This window comes from Lemur catta, chromosome 17 (genome assembly GCF_020740605.2).
Source record: "Lemur catta isolate mLemCat1 chromosome 17, mLemCat1.pri, whole genome shotgun sequence".
NCBI lineage: Eukaryota > Metazoa > Chordata > Mammalia > Primates > Lemuridae > Lemur > Lemur catta.
The window spans coordinates 27,666,624-27,680,700 of record NC_059144.1 but is presented as its reverse complement, the minus strand read 5'-3'; the positions used below and the strand labels follow the sequence as shown (position 1 = coordinate 27,680,700).

The window sequence follows — 14,077 nt, the reverse complement described above, 5'->3', positions numbered from 1 at the left end:
ACTCGCAGTTGAGTTTTGACCACGTTAGGTTGGAGAGACCTATTTGGTATCCAAGGTAAGGTGCCATTGAGCAGGTGTAACTACAAGTGTGGCACTTGGGAGAGGCCCAGGATGGAGATATGAAGTTAAGAATTATCAGTTTTTAGAAAATATATAAAATCATGGGATTAGAATAAATCACCCAGGAAGAGAACACAGGATTGAGTCCTGGGATGCTCCGACATTTAGAAGTCAATGTCAAGGAGGAGGATCCAGGAAAGGAGACTGAGAAAGAACAGCCAGTGTGATGGAGGAAAACCCAGGAGGGTGTTGTGTCAATAGAGCCAAACAAAGAGTGTTTTAAAAAAAGGACAAGTGTTCAAATATGTCAAATGCTGCTAGTGGATTAAGTAAAATGAGGAGATAGACATGACCATCAAATTTGGCAATAGAGGTAGTTTATGACCTTGATAATAGGAGTTTCAGGGGACAGGTTTGGGCAGTGAAGAGTAATGTTGACTTCTGGATAAAAATGGCAGATGGGCCAGAGATGAGCAACCAAGATGACCACTGACTCCAGGGAACACAAAATGTTGTCCAGAGATGGTCATAATACACTACATGACTTAGCACGGAAGGGCATAACTGCAATCTAACTTGTAATGTGGATCTAACCATCATGACACCATCATCCCAAGGAAACGGTGGATGTGGGGTACATGCGGGGGGAGGGAGAAGGACTGGCGAAAGCCCTAACTCCTCCCTCTTAAAGTGATGTAGGAATCAGGACCATGAGCCGAGGTGTAGGAGGTGTAAGGACGGAGAAGGTGGGAAACATAGCTTGGGAAAGGGAACCCACAGAGGGGTGTGGGGTGTCTGGGGCTCCACGAGACCTGTGGGGTGACATGTTTGAAATGCAGCGAGTCACCACAGTGAAGACACTGCCCCACGGCCACAGGGGCTTACCAGGGCAGCGCCTTTGGACCAGGTTTGTTTCCAGGCCACGAATAGGATGACAGCGTTCCTCCTGGGCTAAGCCAGGTAGCTGCTCTCTCTGAAAAATCTCTTTGGCTCTTCATAAGAATAGCGGCATTAACAGATGCAACACTACTGTTGGTTAACTTTACACTGGGCAGGCGCCTTTGTATAGTGAACTATTTCAGTCCTCACAGCCTTGTGAGGTGGGTGCTCTTATCTTCCCGACTTTACACTGGGGGACAGCGGGGCATGGAGAAGTCTGCCGAGCTGCCCAAGCCACGAGCTTCCAAGCAACACGGGCCACTGGGCTCCGGGGTTGCTGCCCTGACAGCTGCCCAGCACTGCCTCTCACGGTGTCCTCACAGCCCCTGAGGGCTCATTCCTGAAAAGCCTGGTGTTATGTGCTGAGCCCCCTCCAGGGCTGCTGGACCCCCACTGTACTTGGTAGGGAGGGGGCCACTATGTCCCCTGGAGCTTCCATGCAGCACCCAGGTGCACCCTGGAGAGAAGACCAAAAGCCTGCGGGGGCTGTGCACAGCCTGAGGGGCCTGGGGGGCCAGCCTGAGTCCAAGACCAGAGGGGCATTCCAGTGGCCCAGGAGAGAGGGGATGTGGCCTCTTTAGACCTGGGATCAGGCACCAAAAGCTGTTTTCTCAGGCTGGGTCCATTTAGCCCGGCCTTTCCCCAGGTCCGGAGCCCCGGCCCCCACGCCCACTCCAGGCCTGAGCTGTGGTCCCCACTGACTAGGGTCCTGGAGGAGGTAGAAATTGGGGCCGGCAGTTGTCAGATCCCACAGGGCTCTCCCACCTGTGACCCGTACTGGGCCTGGAGCTCTCATTCCTCCACAGTAGCTGCCCCAACCCCATGGTCCTACCTGAGAGGGAGGTGATGGGGGACATGCCAAGAAGCTGTCCCCAAGGCCCCCAGTCTCAGGGCCTGAGTCTGTGCCCTCCTGTACCCTGCTCCATGGGCATCGGGGGAGACACGTCCTGAGCATCCCCCAGAAGCCTGCACACCCACCCTGTGAGAAAGGTCCCCTCTGATTCTGAGTCCGTGCCTTGCTTGACGCCTGCAGCTGCCTTGCCCACAGGAAGCAATTACCTTTCTTAGTGCAGCCAGTACAAAGTCCTCTGTCATCCCCACCCTGAGTGTGTGCTATTCTCGGTCACTTGTCTTGTCACAGGGCTGGCACTCCTGGTCGGGTCCCCACATACATGGCGTCTGCTGACACCCCTGGACTAGGGCCTCACCTGCTCCTAACACACCAGTCCCTCGGGTTCCTGTCGCCCACCCCCCCCTCCCATCCCCAGGCCCTTCCAGGCAGCCAGAAAGCTCAGAGACGTTCTCCAGGCCACCCCCAGTCTGCCCCTCTCCCCGATTCCAGAGCGAGGCTGTCACAGTCGTGGCAGCTCCTGTCACATCCCAGCCAATGACATCCTGGAGGTCTGCACCCCTCCTCCATTGTCCCCTGCATAGACAGGCCCACGTGTGTCCCCAGACGCCTGAATCACAGCTGACGGCTTGGGACCTGGGGGCCATGGGCTCCTCAGGAGCGGCTGGGGAGGGGCATGACGGCCACGTCTCGCCTCCAAGGGAACACCTGCGGACATAAATAGGCAGCCAGCGAAGGCAGCAGCACAGAGCCACCGAGCAGCGCTGTACGCAGTGCCCACCTGCGTGCACCAGGATGCCTGACACCACGCTGCCCGCCTGCTTCCTCGGCCTGCTGGCCTTCTCCTCCGCTTGCTACTTCCAGAATTGCCCGAGGGGCGGCAAGAGAGCCATGCCCGACATGGAGCTGAGACAGGTACTACCCACCATGGCCCATCTCAGGGCAGCCAGCATGGGCATTGCCCTAGGACTGGCATCCTGGGACAGGGGCTAGGAAAGAGGGAAGGCTCTGGAGAAGGCAACCTTTAGAGGAAGTGCGGGGGAGGAAGGAGGCATGGCGGGCTGGACAGAGGGGCCCACAGGGTGGGTCAGAGGGACCAGGTTGCTGGGCAGGCTAGGAGGGGCTGGAGGGGCTGAAGGGGCTCCTGGACACTGTCCCCATCCAGACAGGGGATGCAGAAAGTGAGAGATAGTACTGTAACTGGGCTTGGGTCTAGATCAGGGAAAAGGGGGTGCTGAGGCCTCCTCTGTGCCCATGGGGTCCTGTCATCTAGACAGGCTAGAATGTCAGAGGCTCTGTCCCACCAGCATTTGAGGCCTTCCCCATCCAGCCCCAGCCTCTCCCAGCCACAGGCACCCGTCCCCCCCAAGCCCCCACAGAAGGCCATTGCTCTGAGCTCATCTGAGTCGTGGGTGCTACCCAGGCATTCTGTAAGGAAGTTCTGCTGGGTACCTATCTCTATTTTATTTTTTTTGAGACAGAGTCTCATTCTGTCACCCCAGGTAGAGTACAATGGCATCATTGTTTCACTGCAACCTCAAACTCCTGGGCTCGTTGTGATCCTCCTGCCTCAGCCTCCCTAGTAGCTGAGACTACAGGCTCAAGACATGATGCCCAGCTAATTTTTTCTATATTTGGTAGAGACGGGGTCTCAGTCTTTCTTAGGCTGATCTGGAACTCGACCTCAAGTGATCCTTTTGCTTCAGCCTCCCAGAGTGCTAGGATGACAGGTGTGAGCCACCGCCTGGCCCACCCCTATTCTCTTGTGCAGGGTGTTTATTCCATTTCGAGCAGAGCTGAAGGAAATCCAATCAGCATGTGCGATTCTGCCCAGGCTCAATTCTGAGCTGTTGAACCAATGAGAGTGGCCAGGTGGGCAACCCCTGCTGCCTACCTTCCCTCTGCTTGGCTCCCTGGAGGCCTGAGGCACCTAGGTGACCATGACCCCCCTCTTGGGCTCAGGCCCCTGCACCCACCTGGTAGGTCATAGGCAGGTGAAGAGGGGGTCTGGGCCCAGGTTGAGGCCCACTTGCTGGGGCTGGCGGGGGGCCAAGGACAAGAGAGGGATCAGGAAAGGGCCTGGATGTACTAGGGGTGCCAGGGGCCCTCTGCTGGGGGGAGCAGGGTGGGGTGGATGAACTAGGGACCAAGCAGGAGTGACAGGGACAGGAGGAAGGTCTGGACTAGGGGAGGGTGGTGGGCAGCCCAACTGTGGATGCCAGTGATGATCCCAGAGCTGAGGAGGAGGGTCCCCAAGCTGAGCCCATGGGAGACCCGTCCGACGGCCCAGGGTGAGGATGCAGCTGTTACTGACAGTTGGTCCTCAGTCTCCTGAAAACATAAGGACTTGAGTAGATTTTGACTCCTGGCCTTGACCGCGGTGGAGGCCCAGACAGCGGCGCCTGCAGCGCCTGCGTCCCGCCGCACTCGCCAGCCCGGACCCCAGCATCCCTGCCCCGCACAGCCCGCCCGGCTTCGCGGGGTCCCCCTGACCCCCTCCCCGGGCTGCCCCATCCTCCCGCTCAGCCCGCCTGTCCCCGCAGTGCCTCCCCTGCGGCCCCGGGGGCAAAGGGCGCTGCTTCGGGCCCAGCATCTGCTGCGCGGACGAGCTGGGCTGCTTCGTGGGCACGGCCGAGGCGCTGCGCTGCCAGGAGGAGAACTACCTGCCGTCGCCCTGCCAGTCCGGCCTGAAGCCCTGCGGGAGCGGGGGCCGCTGCGCCGCCGCCGGCTTCTGCTGCGACGACGGTGAGCGGCGGGGCTGGGGGGGGCTGGGACTGACCGGGGCTGGGGGAGTCCTGGGGGCGGGGCGGGGCGGGAAGGCGGGGGCAGTGGAGACCCGGGAGCTGCGCCCACCCCAAGCGCCCGGGATCACACCGTCCTCCCCGCAGAGAGCTGCGTGGCCGAGCCCGAGTGCCACGAGGGCCCTCACCGCCGCGCCCGCGCCAGCGACGGGGACAACGCCACGCAGCTGCACGCGCCCGCCGGGGCCTTGCTGATGCGACTGGTGCAACTGGCGCGGGCGCCCGAGCTCGCCGAGCCCGCGCAGCCCGGCGGCTACTGAGCTCGCCCCCCGCCCTCCCGCACCTCCGCCCCCCCCGCAGGACGGAAAATAAACCTCTGTAAATGCACTGCCTGGTGTCTGTCTGCGTCTTTGGAGGAGGGAGGGGAAAGGAAGAGTGGGGCGCGGACCCCCATCCCTTATCCCGCACTGGCCAGTCTCTGCACCCGAAGTCCTGGGCAGGTCCGTCCCAGAGAAGGGACAAATGCTGTAGGGGAATCGATCTTGGATCACCAGAGCTGTCGCTAGACCCGGAGAAAGGGCGATCTGGGGTGGAGGGTGGGGCGAGCGAGGGGAAAGACCAGAGGCCTTAAGTGGCCTTGGAGGGAGCTGGTTGGTCTTCTCTGGCAGAGGAGTAGAAGTAAAGGCAGAGAGGGGAAAGAGTCTTGTTGATAGACCAACAGCAAGGGATCGAGACAGAGAGAAGGATGGAGAGACACACAGCGACATTGAGAGTGACGGATAGAAGAGTGAGAGACAAAGGCAGAGCAGACGAAGCAAGGGGTAACCATTCTGTCCCCATTTTTATCCCAGGAGACTGAGACACAAACAGTTCAGGGACCCACCCAGGTCCTGGGATTCCCACTCCAGTATCTATTTCCTCCAAGACCGTGCTTGTGTGTGGTGTGGACGACATCACCCCAGACCCAGTAGAGACAGTGCCACCTGCTATCTGACCAGGTGCACCCACCATTAGGGCCCCTCAGCCAGAGTAGCGGACAGACCCCACTGGGAAACCAGCTATGTGACCCCACAGGTACAGCCACACACAACCACACACACTCAGGAATACGGACAAGAAAATAATTGTTAGCAACATGTCCCTGACCTTGACCACAACCATAGATAGAGACCCCAAGACCCACATTCAGAACCACAGACACAACAGGCACTTGTACACACAGGCACACATGCGTGTGTGCACCCACCGGCACTTGGCCTCTGCTCCGACATCACTCTCTGTCCCCTTTGCCCCTTTCTCTCCTTTGGCCCTCACTCCTGTGTCCTCCCCCTGCCCCTCCAGCTCCTTGGCTTCCACCGCTGTGGGCTTCCTTCTCGTGGAGCGCCTGTCTGTGTCATCATGCTTCTGTCCCCCTCCTACACTCCCACTAGTAGAACTGTCACAGGGCAGCCGGGAGCAGTCACTGCGTCACTGCAGCCTGCCAGGCTGTAATTCCCGTCAGAGGCCTGAAAGGACAAAAACTCCCATTTTCAGATCCATCCAGTGCTTGAGGCCCAGACTCCCTGAGGGATGAGCCCAGGTGGGCGTGTGGGGGGTGGGGGCTGAGTGCCACCCTCTGGCCAGGCGCCACCACCTCTCAGCGCCTGACACTGCTCTCTGAGGGGGACGGTACCTTTTCTGTGTGTGGCCCATTTCAGGAAAAACACTTGTTTATGGGCTGTGGGGTTTTTTAAATCCAAAATTTAGCTTCGTGGAGTCCCAAGGGGAAAGTTGTCCCCCTACAACTGTTTACTACATCAGCTAGAATCCAATCACCAGAAGAACGTCAGCGAGCAAACACACGGCGCTGTTCCCTGTTCCCTTCTCAGCTCGCCTGGGAAGGAGCAGCCTAGAGACACTCTATACTGTACTTGCTCCTTAGCTTAATCAGTCCCAGGCACCTGTGACAGGCCACGGTTACACATTCCTGGTCGCTTCAGGACACCCAGGGCTCCCATCCAGACCCAAGAATTCAGAGATCTGGGGTTGGGGTCAGGCTACAGTTCTCAGGGGATCTGTCCACAAAGGTGGCTGCAGAGACGTGGTCACACCCTGCCCTCCACTTCCCAGAGATGTTGACCTTGACACAGCCCAACCGTGAGACTTCAGGGACTGCACGGATGGCCTGTCCTGCCCTGCTGGTGACACGCCTGTGTGCCCTTTCCTTTAACTGTCTGTGCCAGCCCCGAGTCTTGCCTGACCCTCCCTGCGCGACCGTGGTCTTAGAAAAGCCCCAGCATGTAGCAGAAGCTCTTCTTTGTGTGTGGGGGGAACCTTTGTTCCCTGTCATGGTCTTAGGGTAGCAGCCTTGTTCCCCCTGACCAGGGCTCTCTGACTGCCGGCAGCCCTTCTCTCTGGGGGACCTCCTATCACCCAAACCCAGCAAGCGCTCTGCCAGCGTGTGGCCTGCGTGGGCACAGGGTGCACACAGGAGCGCAAAGCTGCCTCCCCCCAGCGGCTGTGCTGGAGCTGCTGCCCACGCCTGCTGCGGGGCCCTGGGGGTCTGCATGTCTAGCCGCTCCTGCTCCCCGGGAAGACCAGGCCTGGGAGCCACCTGGGCAGCCAGCACCTGTCCTAGGTCCGGGTGGAGCCTGGACACCCGCAGCCTAGGAGATGTGTCCATTTTTATCTCATTTTAAAGACTGTTTCAAGAGCACATGGTCTTTTCACCACCCTGGCCAGAAATGTCCTAAGCACTCCTGGGCCCTTCTTCCGTCCCCCAAAAATGGGAATAAGATGTCTCTTGCTGTCACAGCTTCTCTGAGGGCAGTTTATTTCTCATGAGAGCCTGGGGCCAGGCACAAAGCAGCTTCCTAGTCACCAAGCAGAGTTGACCTGCGCCGACTGGGAAGACTCAGGGCCCCAAAGCCTTGCTGTGTCCCCGCTGCCCTCCAGAGACTCTGCACACCCTCGCCTGCACGGTGTTTGGGACACATTTCTCTTCCCCTTCCTGCACCATTTACTGGATGGAGGACGAGGCTTCTCTGGGCCGTGCAGCACCAGGGCCCTCAGCGGGCAGGAGCCGGGGCCACAGCACCCCGGGGGACTGCGGTCTCCAAATGTCCACTCCCCAGGTGCAAAGGTGAGACGTGCCGTCTGCTGTGTGGAGCCCAGGCTCTGGCCCTGGCCACTCTGTCCCACTGGAAGGGGCTGGGTGAGGCCAGCTGCTGTCACCCTCCTGAGCAGGCGGAAGGGCGGTCAGAATCAGTGGTGAAGGCAGAAGAAGTAGAAGAACCAGACGGCCAGGAAGAATAGGAGCAGCTTCTCATTGCTCAGCCTGCAGTGCAGCCCCCTGCAGCTGGGCGGCTGGGCCCTGCGGCACCTGGGTGCTGGGGCTGAGCAGGTCTTGCCAGCCCCACACCTGGCCTGCCTCCTCCTGTAGGTGTCCAGCGTGAGGCCACTCAGTGGCTGGGCGCTTTTGTATCCCCCAGGAGACGGGGCCCTCTGACGCTGCGGTTGCTGTAAGTAGGTCTGCAGACAAAGGGACCTGCCCCAGAAGGAAACTGGCTGCTGGGCTGCAAGGCTGCTGCTTGGCCTCCCACCTGTGTTATTGTGACGCTGGCCGGCTGCCATTGTGATGGCCACTGGGGAGGGGCTGCTGCTTCAGGCTGGCCCTCCCCCGCGGAGTCTTCTGTGAGCAGTGCCAGCTCCACAGCTGACCCCTCAGCTTGTACTCTCCCCACTCCCTGTGCCTCGCCTGGCTTCTCAGCCCATGTGCACGTGGCAGGACCTTTCCTTCCAGCACGGGGTGGGAGGGGCACTGTCCGGGTTGGGAATTAGCCGAAGCTGCACTGTCCAGTGTGGGAGCCACTAGCCTCATGTGGTCATTCAAATTAATGGAAAGTTAATAACATTTAAAACTCAGTTCCTTTGTCAAACCAGCCTCATTTCAAGTGCTTGATAGCCACATGGGGCTGGTGGCTACTGGGTTTGGGCCATAATCCCTAAAAACACGATCTTGCTTAGCAGATTGGCAAAAATCTCAATGTTTGACGACAGTCTGGTGGTGAGGCCATAGCTTAACTGGGCTGTCATATCCTGAGGTGGAAATACGAGGGGCAGGAGCTCTGTGGAGGGGAATGTGGCAATATCTAGCCACGACGCATATGTTTGTACCCCATGTCTAGGGATCTAGTTGGAGGACCCCTGGGGACATGTGAAAGGATTTCCAGCCCCACCAGCATGCAGCTCAGGCAGCCGGGGCTGATCCTTGTGGGCTGAGGAGCCACACTGCCCTCCATGGAGGGGCCGGCTGCAGCCAGCCTGTGGGCCCAGAAACAGGTGCTTTACACACACGACTGCGCATGTGTGACCATGAGATCATGGAGACCCTGAAGGCCATCCATGCATGTTCAAAACCTTTGCAAAGTCTCTTTGCAGTTTCTATGTATTAAGAACAATGTCCCAGGCATGGTGCTAAGTGCTTTATACGTATTATCTCATTTAATACCTGAACTCTTATAGTTGGGAGGAAACCAAGGCTCAGTTCCACCAAGAGCTGCCCTGGCTGGCTGCATGGTGTAGTTGAGTGTCCGTGGTTGGGTGGTCTCCTGTTGCAGAGCCTGGGCACCGGCAGCACTGATCTGGCCAGAGACCACCCAGCCACACGGACCTCTCACTCGGGTCCGAGCCCACCGTGCAGTCCAGAAGCAGAGGCACAGCACAGTCTAATTATGGAATCACAGCGTCATGACCAGGCTGTGGCAAAATTCTGAAAACTCAGTATCACACCTCTGGGCTTAAAAATAGAAGATACTCCCCCAATAAAGGCTCAGCAGAGTTAGCCTCATGTAAATGGATAAATCTCCTGTGAATGGTGGGAATGTGAATGGAAAAATACCTGTTCCGGTGCAGTTCCTGCAAGAGGAGGGTGTGGGTAGGAGCAGGTGCAGAGGGGCTCTAGAGTGGCCCTCGGCAGGCCAAGGGCAGTGGGTGCCAAGATCCTGCTGCGGAGACCCCAGTGTGTGATGTGTGTGGCCAAAGGAGATCCAGTTTGAAAGAGAAACTGGGTGATTGGGAAGCCGTGTGTGACTGGTAACCAAATGAATGAGCCCTGCGTGGTCCTGGCGGGGTGGGAAGGCTTGAGACACAGATGGGGACAGTCCCGGGAAGATGTCCAGAAGCAGAAGGGAGTGGGGAAGAAGGGTGGGCCGGGGCCGCTGGTGTCCCCTCTAACCTGGTAGAGAGAACTGGGCTTGAAAAGCGAGGGGGCCGAGAATGGAGGGTGGGGACAGAGGCACAGGCTGGCCTCCCCCTCCCAGGATTCTTGATTCCCTTCCCTTGGGCCCAGGGCCCAGACATCAGCACTGACTCAGCGGATGATATGCAACCCCACGCCTCAGTAATGAGGACGCTGTAATTAGCCTCAGAAACCAGGAGCCTCCAGAGAGAGCCCCTCTCACCTGCCTGCCTCCCTCCCACCCACAGGATGAGATGGGGGGAGTCTGGCCCCTGGGACTGAGGAGGGGACAGGGGAGGGTGAGCAACAGGGGAAATGAGATGCGGGCCCGCATTGTGCATGCGATGGCCTCAGTGAGTCGGCTTCTGTAATGAGAGGAGGAATGGCGGTAAGCGGCCCACAGCCTGGAAGTTTCCTCTGCAGAGGAGCCCAGGGCAGGCGTGGGCACGGCCTGGCTGAAGCTGCTGGAGCTTGGTCTGTGGAAAACCTGCAAAGCTGACCCTGTGGCCCAGCCAGAGAGTGATCTCAGCTGCCACAGCCAAAATGTCACTTCACACTGTGGGGTCCCTCAGCAACCCTTCCTGAAGGTCCAGTGGCTGCTCCCTCATGGCTCTCCCAGCTGCTCTCCCTCCTTTCAACTGTCCTTGGGAACATCCGTTCCAGCGCTTGGTCTTCCCCTTCCCTCCTGGCTTCAGGCCACTGTGAGTGTGTCCAATCACTGGCTGCCGGTTATCAGGGACGCCTCCCCAGCCACAGGGGACCTGTTTCTTGTCTTGGCCCTGGGTGGGCCTGTGGCTGCTTTGACCACTAGAGCCTGGCAGAACTGGGCCTGAGTGATTTCTGAGATGGTCATGAAATGCCTTTCACGTCACTTCTGCCTTGTTTTCTGGAACATTCACCCTTGAAGCCCTGAGGCACCGTGCAAAGCTTCAAGAGTCAATCCAAGTATCCCTAAGCCACTGAGCAGTGAGAAGCCCAAGCCACATAGAGAGGCCACAGGAAGGCAGGCCCTGCAGACAGGGGGCCCAGCTGAGCCCAGGCTTTGGGCCACCCCAGCCCAGGTGCCCAGGCCCGTGAGTGAGGAAGTCTCCAGATTTCAGCCCCTCGCCATTCACTCTTCCAGTGGAGGCCCCAGGTGTCATAAGTAGATCAAAGGTATCCTTGCTGTGCCATTTGCACTCCTGACCTTCCAAATCTATGTGCATGACAACATGGTGGTGGTTTTGTGCCATTGCACTTTGGAATCTTTTGTCACACAGCAACAGGGACTGGAACAACCACAGACAACAGGATAGTCAGATAAGGAGCAGGGACTAGGAAGGAGTCCTACCTTACAGGTACAACTTAGTATAAGGAGACATTAGAAGTGGTCTAGCTCAAACTTAAATATGTATAAAAATTGCCTGGCAATCTTTTTTCTTATCCCTCTTACTCTTTGCTGCATAGATCAACAGAGAACAAATACATTGTGAGCTAGAACTAAATAGACCAGTGTCTTTTTTAAGATGCAAAGACTAATTCTGTAGGTATAGAGCAGAACCTGAGATTCTGAATTTTTAACTGACTCTCATGCAGTGTTGGTGTTGCTTGGTCCTAAGAAAACCATAAAAACAAGCGGCAGGGGCTGAGGGAAGGAAGGAGGGAACTAGGAGGACAAAGCCAGAATCCTCCCCAGCAGAGAGGGGAGGGGAAGACTGACAATGTCCTTGTGCTGCTCATTGGTGGCCCTTCCCCACTGCCCGGCCAAGGGTGGTGGCACAGGTGCAGAAACGCCAGGCTGCAGGGCGGCCCCACATTCACTCAGTCGGTCATTTACTAAAGTTAAGGGTGGGGACAGGGGAGATGGGACTCTGGCTCTGATTTTAGAAGCATTCTTCATAGATTACCCTACAGTGTCCATTTCTTCCTTGTAACATCACCCGGGTTTTCTGCAAGGCATCCCCCTTTCTCCACTGGACCCGGGGTTAGGGAGCTTTATTCAGACACCTGAGGGATGGGTCTGTGCTCTGTGAAAGCGTCACATACACATAGTGACCCACAAATGCAGAAGCTGCTGAGAAACCGAAGAATGAGGCAGACAAACACAGTTTGTTGGTAAAGGGCGATTGCTTTGGAGGACTTATAGATGGAAGTGTGGTCTTGGGCAGCAGCAAGACACATAGATCTCTGTGCCTGTGACCCCCAGATGCAGGGCTTCCATGCACAGGGAAAGGGTGTTCGTGCTCTGTGACAGTTTAAAGGCAGGGTCCAGAACAGGCAAGAATGTGTGTGATAGCATCAAGGTTGCTTTGACGTAAAGGCAGGATTTACAGGGAGTACGTGTTCTTACACCAAAGACAGTAAATAAATGAGAATTCAGGAGGCGTTCACGGGACTGGGGTTAATCAGAAGTCAACATAGAAGGGTGGGCACGGTGGCTCCGGACTGTGATCCCACCGCTTTGGCAGTCTAAGCCAGGAGGATCGCTTCAGGCCAGGGTCTCAACCAGCAATATACTTAGACCCCATCTCTAGCAAAAATTTAATACTTTGGCCAGGCATGGTGGCTCACACCTGTAATCCTACCACTCTGGTAGTCTGTGGCGGGAGGATCCCTGGAGCTCAGGAGTTCCAAGACCAGCCTGACCAAGAGTGAGACCCCCCTTATCTACTAAAAATAGAAAATTATTAATAGCTGGTCCTATTGGAATACACCGGTAGTTCCAGCTACTTAGGAGGCTGAGGCAGGAGGATTGCTTGAACCCAGGAGTGAAAGGTTGCAGTGAGCTGTGATGACACCATTGCACTCTTGCCTGGGTGCCAGAGTGAGACCCTGTCTCAAAACAACAAAAAAGAAGTCAACACGGATGATTAGCATCCAAATAGCCAGCCCCTCTCTGCAATACAAATCTGAGTGGCAGCACCAGGCTGAAGTTATTCTACAGTAGACCCTGTGGATGCTGCTTCCAGATTCTCTTTACTACTGAGTGTATCCATCCCAGATGCGGTGAGTGTGGGTTGTTAATGGTTTACAGCTGGCCTTTCTCCAGACTTGCCCTCAGCTGGCAGGAGCCAGCTCAGCAAGAGAGAATCCTTCTCCCCCACCCCCTTTGCCCAATGACTAATACACAAATATAAAAAAATCCACCCTCCTACCCAAGGTAGGGCAGCTCTGCAGTGGAGTCTGGCTGAAGTTCCACCCCAGCCAAGACCCCTTCTTTACCTAGTCTCCTCCCCTGCCCTGTCCAGCTTCACTTCCTCCCCGTGGGGTGCTCCTGAGAGTCCTCCCTCAATAAACCGTGTGGACAAGAATCCCAGTCTAGGGCGCTGCTTCTGTGGAACCTGACACGTCCATTTCATGTGCCATTCCTGGGTCCGTGTTCTGCAGCCCTCCAGCACCAGTGTCCAAGCTGGTCCTCCTGCCTTCCCCCAACCTGTGAGCTCCAGTAGCCTTTCAGTCAACTCCGTTAGCTCCAGTTTCCAGAGCCTGCTACACAACGTGGAAGCAGGAGCAGAAGGCTGGCACTAGACGCTCAAGAGTATGAGGGGTTCATATGACTGTCCAGGAAGGGGCAGACCATAGTGAGACTGACGTCTGTGTTGTGTAAAAGGCTTAGAACAGTGCTTGCACCTACGCGGTGCGAGGTTCAACTTGCCCTACAGCCGGGGGTCCTGTGTACTGTTCCTACCGCGCTCGCGCACACACGCTGGGACCCTCCTCTTTCACATCTTTGCAGGAGCTGTTTATCCTACCGGCTGTGCCCTCCCCGTCCCCTCTTCCTGGGTACTTCAGTCCGCAAACCACAGGCACGGAATACACCGGGGGAGCCTTCCCCGCGGGGCGGCCCGCCCTTCCTTCTCGCCCCCAGGGCCCCTCCACCCGGGCTGGCGGGGTGACGCTGGGGTCTCCGGGCGGCGGTGGGAACCCCAAGCGGCTGCCAAAGGCGAGGCTCACCGCGCCCCCGCCCCAGGACTGCTCCGCCTCCGCGCACTTTTCTCCGACCGGCCCCGGGCTCCGCTCTGCCTGGGGTTCAGGGCTCAGACAGGGCCTCTTCCTCCGCCCGCGAAGCCCAGCTGGGCAGGGGCCGAGCGGCGACGCCAGGGCCGCCTCCCCAGCCCACCAATGGCGCTAAGTGGTTGCAGGCGCCGCGCTCAGCAGTCTGAGCACAGCGCGCCTCGTCAGGGGCCCGCAGGCGAGGGGGCCCGCGCCTAGCGCCCCGCCGCCCAATCTGTGCTCCACCCCTGCTGCCTGGCTTCCTCCCTGTCCGGTCCCCGAGGCCCCCGAAATTTT

General features: G+C 57.7%; 1 protein-coding gene across 1 annotated transcript; it reads left to right on the top strand.

The window, feature by feature from the left end:
* The first annotated feature begins 2,554 nt into the window (after positions 1–2,554).
* LOC123622533 (arginine vasopressin) lies at positions 2,555–4,977 on the top strand. Its single transcript, XM_045528960.1, has 3 exons — positions 2,555–2,764; positions 4,393–4,594; positions 4,738–4,977. Exons 1-3 carry the CDS (start codon positions 2,645–2,647, stop codon positions 4,908–4,910), a joined length of 495 nt encoding a protein of 164 aa, XP_045384916.1. The 5' UTR covers positions 2,555–2,644; the 3' UTR covers positions 4,911–4,977.
* The last annotated feature ends 9,100 nt before the right edge of the window (positions 4,978–14,077 follow it).